Here is a 23,039-nt window from a genome sequence, read left to right as displayed (position 1 = left end):
CTAGATTCGCGAGACTTTGCAGAGCTTCGAAACTCTCGTGTTTCAAACCTAATAAAAAGTTGTAGAGGGAGAATTACATTGCGAGATCTGTTAAGGAAAATCGTATCGTTGTAATAGGATTATTTCAGCGAGGGAAATTCCGTGTTGCGTGTAACGCGTTGCAAAGCCATGAGCTTTCTTTCGGGTTAATATACATAATCGCCTTATCGAACTTTCCATCTAAATCGTTGCGCTCACACGTGAATTTTGCATTTCAATCTTCTTACTTGCAGTCCAGTCCAGTTTAGTGTGACTAAGCTAAATGTTTCAGCCCTTCCAGGTAGAATATGTTTTATAGAGAGACGTACAACTCTATGAAGGGGAGATCAATAAATTGGGTTATCTTTAAATCACTGACAATTATTTCATCGACACGATTTCACCGACAGCGAATCCACCGGCAATGTCTATCAAAGTTTATGTACCGATACACCGAGTGAAATCACCCACAATCATTTCACCAATATTCTCCTTTGTCGATAATTATCATGTTTGCCACTACATGTTATCGTTGATTATATGTCTTTATTTACACATTCGTTTACGCGCATAACGAGATAAACGAAGAAACGAAAATGATATGTTGTCATGATGTATTGTTAAATTACTAATTAACACGAGTTATATATCTACCTACATGAAAGCTTCTAAATATCAATTATAATTCATGAAAGCACACAAGCTATTTTGCTATACACAAATGGAATTATAAGGAAATGTTACGTGCTAATGATTTAACGAAATTTATTCTTCTGTACATTTGACATTTCTGTATTATTACTTGTGTACTTTCTGCTCTTGTTTACGTCATCGGAAGTAAAATTACGTTAAGCGAATCAGCTAATCTATTTGAGCGATTCAATGGCTCGGTCTTCTCTTATGCGACTACCAAGTAGAAGATAAGTTCTTGGTTATATAACATTTTATAACATCCAAATTAACTTTTTTTTTCTTTTTCGTTTTCTTTTTCTTTCTCTTTTTCTTTTTTTTTCCTTTTTCTTTTTCTTTTTCTTCCTTTCTCTTTTTCTTTTTTTTTCCTTTTTCTTTTTCTTTTTTTCTTTACGTGGGGGAAATCCGCTCGGACACGAAACCACTTCTTAAGTGGCGTGGTAGTGAACATCGAAATTAACTGGGGCACTAATTAGCTGAATTACATTGGTAATTTTCTATAATTTATTACTCGAATATGGTAATTTTTTCTTAAAAAGTTTGCTTTTTCTACAATTATTTTACTACAAAACCCATCAAAAACATGATGTATGTATATATACCCTCAAATATTATCGGTTTATTCTCAAGCTATAGTTCAATTTCGGAAATTGCCAATTAAAATCATAGAAAAAAAAAAAAAAAAACACAGAAAGTTCGTTAAAATATGCGATTTTCCAATCAAGATATAGAATTTATTCGAGTAATATAGATTACAGTAGCGATGGTGACGGCAACGATGAATGGACTGATTCTTCGTGCGAAAATAAATTGGAAGCGCAGAACGATGCATTGTTTCAGGGAATATCGATTTTCAAGCATGGTTTTAAAGTACGTGTGCGCGTGACTAGGTTTGTTAATTAATGCCGCTCCCAGGTTTTCAATATATAAATGTGACACCTACATATCTTTAAGCTTAAAACAATTGGACTAACAATTTCATTAAATTTAAATGAATATTTATCTTTTTAAACGCAACAATATTTTTAATGACAACTTCACGTGTAAATCAAGTGCATACATATTCGATCGTTCTTGAAAACCTGATTCTCTGCGAAGAGAAAAAATCCTTGAATAAAGATTTGATCTACGTTTTATATGCTACGTTTTACATCCACCTCTTTTCAGATATACCTCTCTATTTAAAATCATAGATCGTCACACTCTATAGGTATTTCCTTGAAAAGGTTAAAGTCGTTCTGTATAAAAGCTAATTCAAAGGGGAAGGAAATTCTGCGAAAAATTCTTTCAGATTTCCCTATGTTTGAGCTCGAATCAAAGCAATCCTGTATAATAGGATAGGATGATAGGATGATTCTGTATTATTCCTTGTGTACTTTCTGTTCCTGTTATTTACAATAGGATGATTATGCGTTTAACTTCTCATAGAATCTCTCTGATTCCGTATGATATCGTCAATGTTTTTGAAATATGTTATTGATGTCGTAACGTCAACCGTTTCCAGTGCAAATTCAATTTCGAATCGCAATTTCCATGTTTGCGTGGCAAAAGCGTAAAATCGATAACGCACGCAAACATGTCTTCTTTGCTAATGGCGTACTATAAATATAAATATTTGAATAAATATTGCGAATTTCATATTGCTAAAAGATTTATACTATTTGTTCGTAAATAATCGTCGGATCTATATTTAAGTGGAAACTGCTGCATTAGATCTCTTTTCTTACTTAAAATTATTTGGATTGGTAACTTGGATGTAACATGTAATTTATTCTTCTTTTATAAATAGTGTACAGAAGATACCAATTCAGAGAAATGGAAGGAAAGTCTAAAAGCAAAGAAAATCTACAGGAAGATAAAACGTTCGAGCCTTGCCAGGCTATATAAGATGCTAAGTAATCTTCCTAGTCCTGCAGTTCTTTCTATTTCGATCAATAATTATTGGTATATGTTAGGAATGCAATTAGAATTTTTGTCCTCAAGCAAAGTATAATTTCAATTTTGTATGTAAACCAAAATATTAAATATCAAATAACCATCAAATAAAATTATATTGTATGGACTACTGTTTCTTTAAATATTTGAATATTTGGTAAATATTGTTTATTTAAATATTTTAAATTGCATGGAAAAAAAATGATGCAAATAAATCATAGGGCATTTTAACTAAAGAGACCAATATCTATTTAACTGTGATTAAATCGTCACCGTTTAACGCTCTATCTCTTTTATTAACTGTGCCTTGTTAAACTACAGAAGATTACAGAGGATGCGTTTTTTTGATAAACAAACGTTCTGACAAATACGGCAGCAAAATCAGATATATAGATTCTTACAACAGCAGTTATATTCTATGAATTCCGTTTTTCAGAAGCTTTATTTGTGAAACGACAATTCGCCAGAGTACGGATTCACTGTAGTTATAGCTGTAGGATCTCTATCTAGTTGACAGATCTGCTTTACGTAAAGAATTCCTGTCTCTTGTTCTACCTTATCGCGATTCTTTCCTCACCTTATACGCTTTGTCGAGGAAAGTAATATCGCTACATATCTCGGCTCCGGTTACAATAATTAGTTTCCGCCTAAACTGTTAGAACCACGTAGCACGCACTCTACTCTCGTTTTTTAAACATTCAGGCCATCTGATCGCATGCGACGAGTTTTATGTTAATCCCGACCAATTACAATATCTTTCTCTCGTTTACAAGGGACGACGAGACTGGCAGTTGCGTGCTTTCCAAAGCAAAAGCCGCGATATCTGCATGATAACCTAACGTCAACCGATTTTGTTGTACTATTCTTAAGTGGACTTCGTTTGTACCACTTTCGTAACAAAAATAGAATATCTAGAACACAGCATTCCGTTATGCGATATTGTCAATTTCTAACATCTGAAACATCAGAGATAATTTTTTCCCTACAGTTGTAAATTTGTGTGAAAAATTACGAACGTAAAGGTGTTTGGCGCATGTACAGTTCCCCCCTCCCCCTCCCCCCTCCAACCTTCATTTGCGTAGACATGCTAGAAAGATCCACTTTTCGACGGTGAAACCGTTAGTATTAGTATTAGTGTTATAATATATTTGACTAATGGTTCTCAAATACTAGTTTTGCTAAAGCAATGGTGGAATTGGAGCAATTCCTTCTTCTTTCATTCTTTGAATAACCTGAATTTTCAAATAGTCTAGTGACGATTGATCCGTACAATTAATCGATTTCTTTTTATTACAGAAGTGCAAGAAGTTCCGGTATGAACGCAGATGTTGCAACATCGAATGCCTAAACCCCACAGAAGATCCGATCGAATTTAATGTCACTACCGTCGATGACTCACCCAGAAATGGTTCACTTCAGAACCATAGTCCCATATCTGGAAGCGTCAATCACTATGTGTCACATAGTCATATGTGGACGCTGAGCTTATTGATGGTAATTGTAATATTTTAATTTTTTTTATTCTATATTTTGAAATACTTTGAAATTACTTACTTGCGAATTACTTTGAAAAGTAATTCGCAACGTAATATAAAATAATACTACTGATTTGTGTCTCTTTCAGAATTTTTTCTTAATCTCTTGTTTTTTTCCAGTGCAATCCCTTTTATCGGAAGTTACTTGATTGCTTTATTTCCTATTAGGTGGTGACCTGCTGCTTTCTTGGGGTTTAGGCGACTGATTGCTTCTATGATCTCTGCACAAGTGAAGGGTTCAATAGGAGGGGACATTTATGTTACTATCACGGGGGAATGATCAGAGGAGAGATCAGCCGAGGAATCCAGCTATGAATCTATTGCCCAGGGTGTCCAGGAAGTTGTCAAAGTTGTTAATTGTTATCTGTGTTAGCGTAGTGAATAAACACATTGATGTTCGGTGTTTCAATTATCAGAATTATAATCGATGTTAAATGTATAGAGTGTGAAAAAATTATTTGTTATAGCTGTGGAAGATGGAGATCTGTTAGAGAAAATGGATCATGAAATTGATCTTGAGTATAATTTTCAGACAAAATTTTTTATTGCATCATAAAGTACTCATCACGAGAAACGAAAGTTTCAGAAAACCCATTTTTTTTTTCTTTTTTTTTTTTTGGTTCTATGTATCCAAGGTCGAGAATAAACTATGTGCACGTTTCTTGTATTCGTTTCTTGTATTTTTATGAGGAATTCAGTCTTTTTACGCCACAAGAGTCTCAACGTTTTCGTTTTCACGCCTACGTTACGCTCGTTAAACACGTTCCAACAAGACCATGAATAAGGGTAACAGCTTTAATGTTTTCACATGTGTTAATTTATTATTTTAGACCTTAAATATTTTATTTATAAAATCTTTATTTAAACAAGTTACCATTGTCGCTACAATAAATCAATGAATGAAATCAGTTTAAATTTAAAATATCATTTCATAATTTCTCGTCACTTGTATCTAAAAACAACAAAAAAACGGTGTACCCACATCGTGCGTAGACGGGAAATTAAAACAGTGGAGCTTAATTGAAACACTGATCATATTCCGCGATTGTAAAACAATAATAGAAAATCGTGTTTCTTTCGAAGGGTATGAAATTGTCAGGAGATTATGCCATAAATGAAATTGGAAACTGGCTGGTCAAAGGTATTAAACTCAATTAAACTGAACTGTGTTATATTGTACAAAGGCTAGAGAACTGCTACCAAATATCTGCTAGTTTAAAGGTGTCCCTTATAAATTATAATTATATTTCAAATTCAATCTCCTAATAATAAGTAAATTAATATTTTACCTAAAATCTGTGATATAGATAACAAAAATAAATTCTTTACATTATTCGTTAGTTTGCAATATAATTAGAATATTCTTTATTTTTATTTTCTGGTGTCTTTGTTATTCTTAAAAGATAAACTGCTTATTTACAAATTTAACACTGCATATGCTATTAATAGATCATTTTATATTTAATTTTGCAACCTTCAGTCATTGTTAAAACTTGTTGACAATACTGTCGGTTAATAGAAATTTCTAAAATCCCCTTGTTTCTATTCGATTAAAGGGTATATTGCAGAAACTATGTTAGCTACAGTGTTAGCTACAAATCACCTGTGTCACTCCGTTAAACTTATACACAATAGTATTGTTTCTTGTTTTCATTTAAAATAAAATATGTTATTGTAGGAATGAAGCAGAATGTTCAAATAATTGAAACAACTTTTTGTCCTATAACTAGTGCCTTTCATTTTAAAAATTAAAAAATTTTTAATCAACGATATTTGGAAGTTTCGATCTAAAATGACCAGGAATTGAAACAGAAAATATTTTGATGCCAATAAATACATATTCTTCACACATAAAACAAATATGAAAACAAAAATCGATGTATATGAATGAATTTTGAAATGGGGAGGAATTATATGATTATACCCATTCTCTGTTGCGTTTAATTGTTTCAATTGATGTCTCATGAGAATTTTCATCGAATTTTTTAGAGATCCTGGCTGTAAGGTCTTTTTAAAATTATAAGAACAGATTCAAACTATAACATTTGAAAACTTGTGCTTACAAAACTTACTTGTTTCTCATAATTATTTAAATGAATCTATTCGGCATTTTGAGTGACCGTCCCTTTATGGCTCGGACGGCACCTCTCCTTCCTTTGGGAAATTCCGAATTATCTGTCCTCCCCGAGCTGCAAACCTGATGACTTAGACAGTAGGGAAAAACATCAGGGAAAACCTCTGGCTAGAAAAGTACGATAGACGAACAAAATTTAACGGCTGATGGGGAGTATCAACAACATACAAGGACAATCATCAACAAAGTGTCGTACCGTGCGGGTGAAATACTGGAGTTTCAATAAGATCTTATAACCATCGAGTTCAGAACATCAAACTTTGTTTGCATAAAGCAAGTGTAAACAAAGTGTCAAATTACACTAACACTCGATCTATTAAATCCGTTCCACCTTGAGCGTTAATTCATTCGAGGTTCGTGGTATCGATCGATCGGTCGGACGTGCCCGCTGGCTCTTTAGTTGATGATTTGTAACAGAATCCTTGCATTAACACAGATTCTCAGAACACACAACTTCACCCAGCAGATATCGATTACAGTCAGTTGTCACTAACAATGCTTTTATCAACAATTTCTTTACCTGTTGATCCTCTGGAAGTTTTAACTATATTATATTCTCTAGGAACAGTAAGATTTTAATGATATAACTTTACTAATGAGATCTTAATGTCATAAACGGTATCGAAACTTCTTAATTAATGTCGTTATCGAAGAAGAGACTCGTAATCTTCTCAAACGAAGAGCACTTGATGTTTACAAGTAGAACTCGATATCTTAGTTTCTTAAAATGTGTTTCTGTGTTTACTTTCTAAATGTAAACTTTATTCAAAACGAGCCGTTCATTCGTTACAGGCCGTTAATAAAATTGCACTTTGCACAAAGGAATTGCCGTTAATAATTTAAGATTCTCTGCTCGTCGTACAGGGTATATATCGTAATTATTCACGACGATCGTAACGTTTAAGTCCAATTCGAGCTTAAAATCCCACGTGAGCTATACTACCACAATAGCCTGAATTTCTATTTGTTCGTTTACTGCCTGTTCGTACTCGGAGCATCCGTTGTAAATTACAGCAAAATCTTCTAATGTGTTCCAGAATATGTCTTCATGGAATTTTAATAATTTATTAAATCTATAGATAACAAATGTAAAACTTACTAATTTATAATTAATATAAAATAAGAGAGCACGAAACTTCCTATTTTATGGACATATTAAATATTTGTAAAAAATTCTGTATCATTAGTATCACTTTAATTACTTTAAAGGATATAATCCCATAAAGCCGTGACCCCTGAAAGAATCGATGTTCACGCGTGACAAATTGGCGTCGTATGAAAGTTCCGGTATGAACGTTACTAGAGCTGATACCAGCTAGGGGCACAGGTATATGTTCTGGGTTCATTATATATTTATAAAGGGCTGCCGACTCAACGAGTGGTCCGGGTAAATTTAAATTGTAAATAGACAGAGATTTCAAGTAAAAGCCTGGATAAGAGCGGATATGGTATGAGAGTCTGTGGTGGAAAGAGGAACAGGCTGCTTTTATTTGTAAAGTTTGAATTTCCTCGATATCGAAGGTGTTTAAGCCGCAAGTGTGTTTCATGTTAATCGTTCGTGTTAATTCATTCGAGACCGAGATTTTATTGTAATACGATTCCTGGGTGTCAGTACGATCTGAATGTTTTGTTAGAATGATACTGTGCTTTTCTCTCTCTGGAATATTCTTTTCATATTTTAATTTTAAGTCGATGACAATCTTAAATTTTATGCCTCATGTTTTTAAAATATAAAATTATATACTATGTTATACTATAATATATTATGTACAGTTATATATATTATGCCTACTGATTGATATGAATTTCTTTCGGTCTCGAATGCGTTAAAACGGAGCGCAAAGAAGTCGAAATTACTTATTGTAATTGGTAAAACATCGTGAAAGGCAGACAGATACAAGAAAGAAGTTAAACTATAAATTATATTTGCGACATTGTTATGTTTTTGCTTTCTTTAAGCCTTTCATCAAGACAGCCGATCTATAAATATTAATCGACCAATTTCTCTAAGCTTGTAACTTCAAATTAATGTTTATATATATAAAGAGTTACGTATTAATCTATCTAAATATTTAAAAAGATGTTTAATGTTATAAATGATGGATATTAAAGATGTTCAAAAGAACGTAGTCTTCGCGTGTTCTTTATCATATCCCTGATCAAAGACATTCCAATATTATTACAATATCCAATTACATATTGATACACAAGATATACAGATTATTATTTATAACATTTTGGTTTTCTTAATTGAGTTATTCATTTAGTACAAATGATAAGTAATTAGTAATAAGTCATAAAAAAAAAAAAAAAAAAAAAAAACGGTATTGTAGTAGAAATATTATAAGAAAACATTTTCTGTTTCAGTGTAGAGTTACTCCTTTTTATAGACAGTGTCGTACAAATCCGTACGTCTTTGAGAAAATGTAGGTATCTGAGCCCTTACTTCCTCAACAACTTTCAAATCTGAGAGAAAAGAAAAACATACGAAGTAATAAGTAATGCTTGCTAATAAATTCAACAAATACAGAGGGAGCCGGCAAAATCGATGAACCAACGAGACTAAAAGTTAATTACATCATGGATTTCTCGCTTTTAATGTTAAGCTGGAAATTACCGATATCGGTGACCACCATATTTTCCTGAGTTTCCAAATCATAAAGGATTTTCCCCCAGGGATTTGTCAACTGTGTATGTCCCCATGCGACATAACTTGCTGAAGGAACACGAGCCGGTGATATACAGGCGACGTATAATTGATTGTCATTCGCTCTGGAACGCTGAAGTAATGACCAGTGCAGTGGTCCAGTGGTCATATTGAATGCCGCCGGATATATCAGCATTTGGCAACCTAACACAGAGAAATGGGAAATACGAGACCACTGAATTTTAGTTAACTTTGTAGCTGCACAGTCCATATTCCATAATTTATGAATATGCGAGAACAGTCCTCTTGTCGTGCTTCTAATTCTTTTATTTATTTCATTTTCAGCGAATATACTGGTTTTTTAAATTAAGCTCCTTTTTATACAGAGTTACAGATTATATTGATTATATTTTATATAGAATATATTTAAGAAAGATAGTTACTTTCATGCTAGTTAAGTATTGTTCGATTAAGCTACTGTACCTTTGTTCCGATAAATGCGTGCCATTTCCTCGAATCTGATATCATAGCAAATGCCAATACCTATTTTGCAGCCCTTCACATCAAACATTGTTAGGGAATTACCAGGACTGAGTGAATCACTCTCTCGGAAAGTAATCTTGTTGGGAATGTCGATGTCGAATAGATGTACCTAATAACATAAAAATATAGTTGCTAACTCTATTGCTGTAACTTTTGTAATTTAACATCAATGTTACGAACTTCTAAACTTTAATTGTTTTTTATTTAATAACTGACAGCGTTTTTATCACTTTCTTTTATTAAAAAGTTTTATCATTTAATAATATTTGAGAAGGAATATTTTTTAAGAAAAAATAAGTTTTTTCCTATGTGAAAAATTTATATTACAAAACAAATATATTGTACAAAAATTTATATATTATATTACGACAAAAATGTATGTTTCTCGTATCAAAACGTATTTTATAAACCTATAACATATTTTTTAAATTATAGAATTGGTTATAGTACACGTATGTACATATGCATATTCCTAAATTATTCCTAGATAGAGTCACTTTCTCCACCCCAATATTTTCAATTTCAAAGCCACATGGAGGTATATTATTTACCTTCCGGTGTTTTGCTATCAAAGTTCCATCGGGACCCCAAATAGTACAGGTATTGTACAATTTATCGCCCTCTATTTCAGGTATCGTACCACCAACTACATAAATGCTGTTTTCCTTAGCTGCCTTCGATAAAGCAACGCTCGTTTCACCGTTTCATCAGGAATACTCTCGGCGTATTTTGGAAACTATTCTGCATTGCAATATTTCAATTAATGAAAAATAACTGTCCTTTGTTCCAACCATAAATTAGGTTGAAATGTTTGTCAATTTTTTATTTTTTAAATTATTAAAATAACTAAATTTTATATTTAGATTTACTTAAATATATAATTACTTAGATAATAGTACATATAATAAATTGTTTCTACAGGTTCAAGATGAAAAATGAATATTTAGAAATGTTTAATTACAATCATGCTATTTGGGTCAGTACCAGTGACTTGTTACTTAACGACTTTGCTAGTACTTTTTGAAACATAAAGTTAGATTTTAACTAACTTTAATTTTTAACTATTATAGGTGGAATTATAAATACAAAATAATTGATAATACTAGTTTATAAGTATCTAATTATTAGTATCTTAAAAAATATATTTATACAAAAATCACGATAATCATAAAAATGGGGAAATTCTATATTCTCGAGTCAATTCACAATCTTTATGGAAGTATGAACGTTAAGGTAATTTGTCTACTTTTACTTTTTTCTATATAGTTGTTATACATATAATAAATTATTAGAAAAAGAAACAAATTATTACGTATTCCATATGGTGAATTAAAGCATTCAGGAAGAGCGATAATATCAGCATTATGCTCTTTCGCGCTTGAAATGTAGGAAACTGCCCGCTCTACATTTTTGCTTTTTACTTCATTTACTTGAAGTTGTACCAACGCCAAGCGAAATGCTAAAATGTTGGAAAAGTTAAATACACTCGGTTATATATTTCCCATACTTTTTATTTATAAATACTTTATACATAGTGAATACTTACTCGACATCGTTCGCACTACTTGTTTAACGATGTTCGTAAGTATCATAATGTTCTTTGAGGTTATGTATGGTATTACTCGATATCAACATTACGTAAGCAATACGCGGGGATTTTTAATAATTATTGATAAAGTTTAGGACATTAACTTTGATGTAATTGTAAACATTATTACATATTATAATTAAATGTAATTTTCAGTTAAGGGTAAGAAAAGAAATATACTTTTGTAAAAATACACTTTATTATAAAATCTGTATAAATAAAATTGTACAATTTATCTTGAAAGTAAAATGACCGAATACGTTCCTGGAAAATATTACTGCCTACTAAATGATCGAGATCTTGATCTTTCTCGTCGTCTCGTTTTTTACTTGATCTTTCAGACGAGCAATCGTACTTCTTACGTTTCTTTGACTTCTTCAATCTTTTTAATTTATAAGAATCATTACTATTAGAGTTACTTCTTTCTCTCCGTCTCTTCTTTTCAGAATCACTATCGCTGTCATCATTAGATTCGGAGCGCCTTTTTCGTCTTTCTGATTTTTTATCCCCCACTTTATCATACTTGTTCTTATTGTGCATCGTACTTCCGATTTTCTTTCTTTTATTACTACTTTTGTTCTTCACCGTCTTCGGGGTCAGGGGACATTGATCTTTTTCTATCCATCTTTTGCTTGAGTCCCTTGGATTCCTTGTCCTTATATTCCTCATACTTTTTTGTATCTGAAATTAACCCCATAAAATACTGAAATCTAAAACCTCTACATTTATCATATTTTATATAAAGATAGAAGGGACCTTTAAAAAATTGCATGCAACAACACACTTACAGATACTCTTGAATTAGTTTTTCTACATGTCCGATTATGTCTTTATATGTATATGTCAATTCAAATTTATTTTCTTAAATGTCCCTTAATGAAAAACTAACACTTCATATTAACTTTGAACTTTTGAGTTCTTAGAATATTCTGATTTAGTCACTGGCTGTACCATAAATTCATTTACAGATATTATATTTCCACCAAGAGCTAGTTTTATTATGAGCCTTCCTGCATCATCATCGAATCCTTCTATTTGACCATAATTATTACTTTGTTCTCCAGCTATAATTTTCACAAATGTTCCTTTCTCGATTTTAACTTCTTCCTCTTCTTTTTTGAAATCTGTATTTTTCTTCTGCAATGCTACTTTGTCTGCTCCAAGACCCATACCTTTTGGTCGTAATTCTGGTATGACAGCTGCTACTAATCTGTAATAGTTAGAATAAACGATTGTGAAATAAAAAATGATGTTCTCTGTTTACTTTCCAATAAGTGATGTATTAAATACATATAATTAATTTAATCCAGAGTAAAATTCATACTTTTCATTTCAACCAATTCCCTTTCCTGGTTGCCATCCCATTCCCCTTAACATTGCTACACCAAAAGCATCAATAGGAATTTTTTCATAATCTTCTAACGTAGACTGAAAAATACAAAACGATATTTATAATATGCAAATGTAATACATCTGTGCATTGCACATCAATATGTTGATAACGTACCTGTTCTTTGCCTCTTAATGATTCATCTTCTACTAAAGGTAAAGTTAAATCATTTGTTTTAGTTTCATATTTATTCTTTGACTTAAGTTCCCCAATGATTTCTTTAGTCGCTTGCTCTTCTAAAGTAACAACTTTATTTTCACTATCTTCAACTGGCTCTTTCTTTATTGATATTATTGGCGATGTTTTTCCATTAGATAGCTTTGATTTTGCCTCGTTAACACTAGCGTCTCCTACCTTTTCCTTATCTGCCTTCGGAAGGAAAATGTCTGCATCTATTTTATTAAGAATTCTATCATGCCAGGTTTTTGAACCTAGTAATGGAATAATTAGAGGTTCATCTTTTTTTTCTTCCTCATTGAAATAAAAAAATTGTTTTCAAATATATATATTCCGCTATTGGTGATTTTTATAGGTTAGGTTGAGGTTATATGTTTCTTGATTATAAATTTTACTTTTTGAACTCACCCTATTACTTTAATACCTTTCTCATCAAGGCATTCAATGTAATCAACTTTCTTTTTTTCTTGTGGAATAGCATTTTTTAACACAGGTTTCTTAATAGATTTCGCAAAACCGAAGGAAATCTTCTTTCCTTCTTCTGCCATTTATTTGTTATTTTAACACTGACTTATAGATCAATACACATGTATATACTAGACATAAAGATTGATGTCACTTGAATCTACGTACATGAATCTGATATCTTATTATACTTTATTAATCTACTCAAAATTACTTGCACATTACTAAAATTTCATTCCGACAATGTATCAAGCGTCTGAATAAGTGACATTAAAGTAAACATATATCAAAGAGGAAATAAGAAGAACTGACGCCTATGGTTTTCTATGTTACAGAGCTAGTGCTGCATCATACGGCCAAATGCCGAAGGTGGCTTATGCTAGTATATACCTGCCTATACGTTTCAATGAGAAAATCGATATTATGTGTTCATGTGAAAATTCACATTTCCCTAGGAGCTGTATTTTGATAGATTTAAGCTTCTAATGGAGCATTTTAAACGTATAGAGTATACTATGAAGTAGATAGTAGTGCGGATCATTTTATATTCATAGAAAGTTTGAATGTATAGAAATGTACAAAATGCTCATGATATGCAAAAATATGCAAAATATTCAAAGTAAACCAATCATCAAAAAGTTTAGAAGGTGAAACAAATTTCTTTAATAACACCTAGATTAATTTTTATTTGTTAACAATCCCATATATAACCATAGCTTTCGCCCGGCGCATATACGCGCCCATACATGCGTTAATAAGATAAAAGGAAATAAAAGACAGATTATCGATAAAATACACTAACACATATGTAATACGTGGAGATATTACCACTCAGATTACACATATTATATATTATAAGGGAAGATGTATACCACGTATACATATATGTAGAACGAACATTTCAAACTTGTTTATAACGCGTGCGCACACATACATGCACGCACACGAACAATTTTTCGAACGATAATTATATTAATAATTTATAACCATTTATATTTTTATATTTTTATATTTTTATATTTTTATATTTTTATATGATAAGCATTTATATTTTTTAAAATATGTTCTTATGGCATACATATTTATTCCACGCTTCATATCTATCCACATCCGTAACTGTAGGTGACATTGTTTTTTAACAATTTTGCTATTATTTCATAATTCTTTAATTCATATTTCAAAGTCGTAACAGATGTTTCTTTTTTTTTTTTTTTTCAAGTTTTTCCCATATTGGACTTATTTCGAGCAGCCATGCTTGCTTACAAAGCAATTTTATATCCACGCAAGAATATTTTTCAGTAGATTTTATTATGTGGTTTACAATATCCATATTCTCTAATAACTGGTTGCTAAGGTATAATTTGAACATACCAAGTCGAGTAACTTCATTTGGTAATGATACGTATATTTTCTTTTCAAGGCATCTGCGTAAAGCTGCATCAATGTCCCTAATAATATATTTACAATAAATATTATTGTTCTGTTATATTAATAATAACAAAGGAATATTCCGCACAACACAATAATTAAGATTAAGATAATGAATAATTATGATATTAAGATATTTTCTACTTAGAAAACATTGAAATAGCGTGATATACATAGCAAGGGCAATTAGTTGCAGCCAAAAGAACTACATTAGAATTTTCGTTAGATACTAATCCATCCAATCTAGAAAGAAGTTCTGATCTGAATCTCTTTGCAGGTTCAGACAATGTACAGTTTACTCCTTTATTTGTGCCTATCCAGTCAATCTCGTCGATAAAAATAATTGTAGGCGAAAAATTATAGGCAAGTTCAAATAAAACCTGTTCAGTTTAACAAATGTATTAATGTAACTATTCTATTTATATATGATTATTATTATATATGATATATTCCAGAATCTCTTCTTCATAGACAAAGGAAATCAACTTACACGGATATACTTCTCGGAATCACCTCTCCATTTGCTCACCAATGAGCTGGCCGTTATGTTAAAAAAGGTGCATTGACATTCCAGGGAGAAAATGGGCCTTTAAAAAAGATAAGGTACTTGAGGAGATACACAATGGCCTCCTTAATAGCAGATTTACATTCCTCTAGGCCTACGATGTTGTCCCAATATACATTTAATTTTGTCAGTATGATTTCCTACGACAATACAAAGATGAAATGGCGCATAATCTCCGTATTAATTTCCGTAAGTGTTATGTAATTCGTTATTTAAAGCTTTACTGAAATCAGTATTTACAATACGTATATTAATCGAAAATAACTTACGCATGAAATGTCTTCAATAATCTTCCATAATTCCAGATTGTCTATATAAAGCTTCTGAGCCTATTTTGATATCTTTGATTGCGTGGATTGTTCCATTAAGATGTTAAATAGCTCTCCTCTTCTGATGAAGATTCATCGCTTTCATTGGCGAAAATTGATGTCACTGTCATTGCGAGATTAATATCATCCGTAGCATCACCCCTCATCTTCTGTTGTGCATTCCTCCCTTTCACAGACCCAGATACAGACTCACTTCTCGTTTGTTTGCTAACAGATTTGACACGTTTTACTACTTCTTCAAAGATTGAATGATATTGTAATCGATACGTTGAATACGTTGAGAACGTTGAATAGTGTTAAATAATTTAAATTCTTACACTTTGTTCGCATTTGTCATTTCCCTCGTCTTTATTTCCTTTTCAGTTATTTTCTTGCACAATATAGGATATTTTTGGAATTTCATCTTGTAATAATTTTCATATTCTGTAAGAATAATTTCCAAATCGACGTTGTCGCAGACTCGATATTTCCGAGGTAGACGAGCTTCCCGGATTAATACATCGCTAATGTCTACATATCTAAAAAATATAATTTTTAATTCATTGAACAAATTTTATGCTATGAGTACACACTATACGATAATCATCAATTAACTGTTTTATTTCTAGGTAAGACAGACAAAAAGAATGTACTGTCTATTTATTATTATATAAATCCTCGGCGATAATTTTTTGCCTTCTGCCTTTTAATTTCTAATTTTTAAAGTTTGAATTTAAATATATTTTCATTTATAACTAGTTAATCTACGTTATCGATTGAGTTACTCTATAACTACTGAGTTACCGATGTCGATTTTCAAATTTTGGTTCCTTCCCCTCTTTCCGCACTAATTTCTATTTCGATTGGTCGCCGATATTATTCGAAAAAATTGCAACTAAGAAGATATCTAAATATATACACATAATATAAATATATAAACATAATTTTGTTATCTACTATCTTGATACGTGCAAAGATAAATCTTAATGATATATAATACAGCGTAAATGGTTATAAATAATTAATTATTGACAATAATTATAAGAATTATCGAAAGAAAAAATCATAGATACTATGTGCGAGTGTAAAATATCACAAAATGAACAACAATTGTGAAAAACGCAATATGGCAAATCAATGACAAAACACACTCATGACTGTCATGGAAGTTCCAAAGTCTTTTCGCAAATTATGAGATATCTTATTTGTGGTACCTTGCAGCGATAAATCACCGTTCATTGTAATAGTTTTAAATGTGATAATGATATCCTTGTATTGACTATCGTTTTTCGATAGTTACGAGAATTTTCGTTTATTACTTTGAGACAATCCGTCACTTCCTTTCTCTTATAAAGTTTCCCTTCAACTCCGTTGAAAACTGAGCATCAAACAGGAGACGAACGATTTGTTGTCATGGCAATGTTAGTTCACACGTAAGCAGGGTGCGAATATAATGATGGAATAGTCGAATCCTGTCTACTGTATAGTAAGATGGATGCGACATGGAAATAGAAAGAGAAGGCTGTATATAAGCATTTTCTGTCCTTGTTTAATCAGGCATGCACACTAGTGGACACTGACGGCGCTCGTTTACCGTTGTTACACATTTCCGGTACAAGTACGCGGGCATTAGAGAAGGACGGAACGGTCTCTCTCTTTACCCCTATATCGCGTTTTTAGTTCGCTCACGCGCTCTGTACTTATATCTATTACATTTCCACCATAAGCAGCGGCCGTGCAGTGACTTACAAAAGTTTCGAACTCGCGGACGTTTAATCACGTTCCCTACTCCGAAGGGGTAAGTACAAAGTTGCTCGTCTCAGTACTCTTGTTAGAAGTTTTATCATCTTTTTCATTTCGTGGCTACAAGTTTCCCAGGAAATTCTTATCGTTTTACAAGGGCTGTGGGACACAGTGACGTCAGCTATCGATCATATACGCGAATTTGTTGTAAATTAATTAGGAGAATATCTGGAGTTGTTTATCGTTGCCAGCTGTAAAATATTAGAATTTTTCATTCATAATTGTCATATTTTCGACTCTTCCGTTGCCAAGACCATCTTGAAAGATTTTTGGTATGTTCCATCACCCTTGTTAAAAGTGTGCCCATTGGTTAGCTATATTGATTTTAAAAACCAATACGTATATCAAGTTTATTATTTAACAGAAACAAAGAAATTCGTTTTATTAACGAATTTTCGATGTTTCTTCTCAATTTCCTTTAGCATCGAACGAAGAACATTATTTGATCAAACGTTTCATCGTTCAGATTATATTTCGTTTAAAAAGATTGAAATTGATATTGAGATAAAATCAAAAAGTATCCGTTGTTCTCGAACATTCTAGTATTCCTTCGCCGCCCGGGAGAAAGACAGGTATGAAGAAAGAGGATATTTTTTTTTATTAACTTTTTAATATTGATATTTCGACAAATATTGACGTGTGCAGTGAGAAAATCGAGTGAAATTTTCAATAATATCGTTTTAATAATTTGTGAAACGAATTAGTTTGGTTTTTTCCATTTTTATTAGTTTCCGTCAGTGCTGATTGACGCGCCACTCCAGTTTCCATTTCCGTTTCTCGAAATTTCCTACGTCCTTGGTCTTTGGGACTCTTTGCCCAGGTAACTGCATTGCTTCTGGGTACGTCTCACCGTTCGGGTCTCTCGAGCTTTCGGTGTCAGTTGTTACCGTTGAAGGAAGAGAAGCTAGTGACGGATATTATCGGATAATCGTTTATTCTGGAAAAGTTCGAGTAAGTTCGTTCTGTTTGAATAAATCAAGACATAGATCAATTTTTATCGTATCATCGTGATTCGCCATGTCGTACGTTTGGTTTCGGGATACCATATGTTTTTAATTTGGTACTTTTAATTTGACATTTTACGCCTATAATCGTGACAGGAAGATACTTTCAGTGAATTATAAATATTTTAAATTATAAATTATAAATATTTGTTATAAATTACAATCATACTACGGGGAAAAGTGAAACATATGTTTTCTTGTGGAACGATTCATGTGATAGTAAATTATTCGAAGCATAATAATGCAATTATTTCTGTGTTATTGCTTTATCGAAGCATAATAAAGCATTAAACATCTATACGGTAACATTTACGGACGAATATTGGGGTAATATTATCGCGTCGCTTTAATCTGGCATTTAATGCTTTGATTGCGGTCTTTGAAATGGCATCACAGATGCTGGTATAATATCACACGAAAAAGGAAGGACCACCAAGTGCACCAGTGCGTTGCAGCCATCGGGGGTGGCTTTGACGCCGGTGCCGAGGAGAGGCGCAGAACGTGTTCGATCGACCCGCGAACGCAGCCCGTGCTCGTACTGCGACAGAGTTCGTTTCAGTTAGTCTCAGTCGCTGTTTGCCCGTCGACAGCGTATAGTCGCGCCGGCCAACGATTATTTTTTTCTTTTTTTGTTTCTCGATAATTCTCTCGCAACGTTCTATACGTACACGTTCTATACGTACACCATCAGTTTATCGCGTGATCATTGTTCCCGCTTCCCCTACCTTTTGTCACGTCCTTCAAAGAAGATTTCCCTTCAGTTTTTGTTGTTTGGGGAAAATTCATCGCTCGGACACATGGATTTATCGACACGACGGTTTATCGAGGCATCAGCGTGATGTACTTTTCAAGTTTCATATTTTCTCTATGATACTTTCTAAGGAGAATTTAGAATTCGAAAGATATCAATTTCCAGGAAATATAGGTCTTTATGAGACCATCGATAGGTTTGAATTTAATTAACTCTCTTATAATTGGTATTTCAATTTTTTAATTCCTTAAATTTAGCTTTCTTTAGACGATATAACGCGGGCATTTTATGATATATCCAATATATTCGTATATATTTTACTTTATACATTCGATAAATTTCCTTGGTTGGCCGGCCTGCAACCCACATACGGCACTTAATAAAAATTTGTTTCGTTAGAGGTCGGTGTTTGTTCATCTTCGTCATAAAAATGTCATGACGTCATATCATATCACAAGGGTTCTTCTGAAAGCTAGATATTCGATAACAAGATTAATGGTCTTCGGTAGCTTGCAATGTCAAGCTTTGAACTGGCGGGATCGCCTTGCTGTCAAATCGCCATTCAGCAGCGACCATATTCTTTAACTACGTTCAAGACGTATATCACGCTACAGGAACCATCAAAGGAGGATAATTGCAAGTTAGTTGCCCCTTAGAAACGAGACAGTTGGTTGTTACTTGTTATCCGTAGTTGGTAGTTGTTCTCCTTAGTCGCCACATATTATAAAGACGACATTCATAGTCACCAGTTGCCTTCGCTAATAGTTTCTTGTTGTCTGTAGTTAGTTCTCGTCATCGCTATGTATTCCATCAACCACGTAAAATTTAACATATAGGATTTTATTCTTTTTTATTCTTTCTGTAGGAAGATTCTTTAAGTAATATGAATTTAAGTAACTATTTTATGATACAATAAAGTGGAAAAACGATTATTTTACGTAACGTAATGTTTTAAAGAACATTGAATTTAAAGGATTCAGATAGATATCTTAAACGTAATTAAACCCTCCATATCGTAACAAATTAAAAGAAATTGCGCAAGAAAGTACAAATACATTTAATGCATAAAACATATATTTAAAATCCAAATGTAGGCGTTGACGCGTGCGTGCTACATGTTCGAAACGTTCGTTACATCCGCGATAAAATTTGTAACGACGAAGAAGCTTAACATATGGTGTGCTTCAAGACGATAGTAAAAAGTGTTGGCGGATTTTTCGAAATTTCTTCCATTCTTAATAAAAATATATTGTATAAATATAGTAAGATTTTTCAAATTTAAATAGTTATAATGATTTGAAACTTTACAATCGTACGGTTCTGTTTTATCCTTTGAATATACCTGTCATTTTCATATCTCCTTTTAACTAAACTAAATATTTGGAAATCCTATAATTTGTACACTTCTATTTGTGAATAAGATCGATGAAATTAACGCGTAACTATGCTTTCAATAATGGCTTCGATGTATTGCTCACCATTATGGCGGATTAACGTCTCTAAGTGATCGACCTTAATCACTAAATGGCAGCCGCGATTCAGTGGTAGAGCCTTACACATGACGGACATTGCAAGCGCTTGTAAGACGTCTATCGTGAAACGTTTCCAATAGCATCGATTACGACGACGGTGAAATCCGAATAGAAATATATATCGCGTATCGCTTCAGTCTGACATGTCTTAAAATAGAATCACAATTTTTCGTTCTTAAATAAAAAAAAAAAAAAAAAAATAAGAAAAAAGAAAAAAAAGTCTATAAAAATTATATGCAAATAAAATAGATAAATGGATAAATGGTTGTACAAATTTATAAAACAGATATTACAAATATACGTAAATAAATTATATATTTATAAGTTGTTTGTTTAAATATCTGTTTGTTTAAATAAATAAAAGGGATATTTACGACTTACAATGAACGTAGTCCTGTTTTTAGTTTTAAACAAAGCAAAAACGGATAACAACTTTTTAAAATGTAAAACTCAACGCAACAGTGGTTTGTTTTAATTAATCAATAACGTTCAAAGTTAATTAATTTAGAGTGGTTTGTACATTTTGTATGCTCGCCGTATTTTAACGTTTGATGTGTAACGTTTGATGTAGTACTTGATGCCCGAAAAATCGAAAAATAATTAAATTTGATCGTTTCGTCGAATTTACAAGTGTGTATATTCGTGTGAAATCCTATGTGCTTGTGTATGCTGATGTGAAAGGCGGTAATATATTTTTCTTTTTTCGATTATTGTTGTCAACTTTTGTGTGGAATAAATCAATTCCGTGAATAGAAGTGCAATCAATACAGCTTACTATGAAATGATAGCACAACAACAGTACATATCGCCATTGACGTCAGCTTCACAAAATTTCTCGAGTATCGAGGTCGTCCATTTGGGTTAAGAATTTATTTCCAAAATGCCACAAGCACGAATATCTTATGGAAATCCACTGTATTTCCACTGTAATTTTTAATAATCAGATTCCATATTGTATGCTACGATTCGAGGAAAATCCGCAGCTAATTATTATCTTTGCTGCCTTTAAATACCATAAATAGTCGTCCGTAAATTTTAAAAGATTTTCTGTGCCATACTTATATTGTGTATTTTAGTCTTAAGGTGCGGGTCGTGTTCAATTAATCGAAAGTGATGAAACTGTAATGGGTCACGATAGTCAAATATTAAAAATGGTCTCGTTGGCTACATTTAAAATCTTTACGAGATATATATGCATAGTACGTTGCTACTAGCAACGGGTAGCGATGAGCAATAGAGAACAGTACCTTCCTTATCTCGTCGTGATTATGTACATACCAGTAATGCACAGTACTCGTACTGAATATCTTACAACATCTACATAGATTTTCAGATTTGTTTCGAATATTACCAGCATAACCATGATAGTAGAATTCTGTTACAGTATTAATTCTATAGTGCCGTTATGCATAATACAGCCCTAAAATGTTTCTACAAATATACGAATATTTTCGTCAGCTACTATATTCCAACCATGGCTTATTATGAAAGGAAATATATAACGAAATTACTTGTTTTTTTAGACTAAATTAGTTTAATTTGAATAATTTTAGTAATTGTGTAGGATCGAACAACAACTTATCATTAGCTTCACTCGAGACTTGATTGCACGTAGCAACGTAATTGCGTTGGAACTGAGGGTAGAAAACAATGTCAACCGTTAGACGCGTCTGTCTGGCGAATGTGTAACGCGTGAATAATAGATGGCGGCAATCACGTGAACCCTACTTATAGCTGTTTCGGCTTATATCGTAGCATTCAACCTAGGGTAAAACGATAGGGATCATTAGAAGTTGAAAGGCCGGCTGATCAGCCTCATTTTGTTCCATTTTTTAATCAAGCGATGAATCGACAAATTGTACAGATTTCGATGGTTATCACAGTTCTCTGGGAATTTTCAAGCGCGGTTCGTCGAATTTAGTCGGATTGGCTACAGACTCTTTTACGAGCAGCTTGAAACTCGATCTAGTTTCGAGAAAATGAAAAATTCGTTTTATCTCTTTGCTTCCCTGTTCCTTCCTTCCTCTTTTTTTTGCTTTTTACATTGCGTTAAGACCGGCTAAATAATATTGATTGCCATGGACGTTGGCTGGTTCAAAATCACTGACATCGACGATAACAAAAGTAAGTTTGATGATCATTTATCTGAGCCGGTGTTATTCGACTTGAGCTCTGCACATTTGTTAATATTATTCTAGTAGGGATGAGATACTACAAATTTTAAATAACTTCGATTAAAATTATATTATAAAAATTATATTACATTAACGTTTAGAAGTCAATAAAGTGGAAAGAATTACGCGAGATAATGTAAATATAAATTACATTACAAGGAAACAATACGGCTAGGTAATTTGAAACATTCTGGCTAAAATTGCATTCTTTCAAAGTTAGGACGTACAGTATTTACAAAGCAGATTAAGTATCAAATGGGGTACTTAAGAAAATTCATGTTATCATTCTTTAGTAAACATTTTCAGGTTATAGCCTTCTGCAAAAGCTGCTTTTCGTTACGTTAACGTAATT

At 32.5% G+C, this 23,039-nt stretch overlaps 1 protein-coding gene and 1 long non-coding RNA gene across 6 annotated transcripts; one reads left to right on the top strand and one right to left on the bottom strand.

Moving 5' to 3' along the window:
- Positions 1 to 7,776: 7,776 nt before the first annotated feature.
- Positions 7,777 to 12,612, bottom strand: LOC126928269 (omega-amidase NIT2-like). 5 transcript variants are annotated; one of them, XR_007716488.1, is made up of 7 exons: positions 12,598 to 12,612; positions 12,415 to 12,518; positions 12,042 to 12,300; positions 10,815 to 11,771; positions 10,054 to 10,243; positions 9,443 to 9,611; positions 8,805 to 9,163 (listed from the first exon to the last, which is right to left on the bottom strand). XR_007716488.1 is itself a non-coding variant. In XM_050744085.1 (4 exons), the coding sequence occupies exons 2-4, from the start codon at positions 9,528 to 9,530 to the stop codon at positions 8,687 to 8,689; spliced, it is 414 nt and encodes a 137-aa protein (XP_050600042.1). In that variant the 5' UTR covers positions 9,531 to 9,611; positions 10,054 to 10,362; the 3' UTR covers positions 7,777 to 8,686. The 5 variants fall into 5 exon arrangements, 4 of the variants coding, with proteins under 4 accessions (XP_050600042.1, XP_050600045.1, XP_050600044.1 ...); XM_050744085.1 differs by lacking the exons at positions 10,815 to 11,771; positions 12,042 to 12,300; positions 12,415 to 12,518; positions 12,598 to 12,612 and adding an exon at positions 7,777 to 8,778 and having other exon boundaries at positions 8,930 to 9,163; positions 10,054 to 10,362; XM_050744088.1 differs by lacking the exons at positions 10,054 to 10,243; positions 10,815 to 11,771; positions 12,042 to 12,300; positions 12,415 to 12,518; positions 12,598 to 12,612 and adding exons at positions 7,777 to 8,778; positions 9,963 to 9,985 and having other exon boundaries at positions 8,930 to 9,163.
- Positions 12,613 to 15,155: 2,543 nt separating this feature from the next.
- On the top strand, positions 15,156 to 15,763 carry LOC126928266 (uncharacterized). The gene is made up of 2 exons (XR_007716485.1): positions 15,156 to 15,304; positions 15,421 to 15,763. It is a non-coding gene; the product is annotated as an uncharacterized LOC126928266 (long non-coding RNA).
- The last annotated feature ends 7,276 nt before the right edge of the window (positions 15,764 to 23,039 follow it).

The sequence above is a fragment of the Bombus affinis genome, unplaced genomic scaffold, assembly GCF_024516045.1.
Source record: "Bombus affinis isolate iyBomAffi1 unplaced genomic scaffold, iyBomAffi1.2 ctg00000774.1, whole genome shotgun sequence".
In the NCBI taxonomy this organism is placed as follows: domain Eukaryota; kingdom Metazoa; phylum Arthropoda; class Insecta; order Hymenoptera; family Apidae; genus Bombus; species Bombus affinis.
Note: the sequence above shows the minus strand (reverse complement) of the source record. Positions and strands in the feature narration are given on the sequence as shown.

Excerpts from the sequence above, each read along its gene's own strand:
- LOC126928269 (XM_050744084.1), bottom strand. The coding sequence starts at position 12,260 with ATGGGTCTTGGAGCAGACAAAGTAGCATTGCAGAAGAAAAATACAGAT. Across the intron at positions 11,772-12,041 it reads TATCTGTAAATGAATTTATG|ATACAAAAAAGTATGAGGAA; the intron begins GTACAGCCAGTG and ends GGTTAATTTCAG.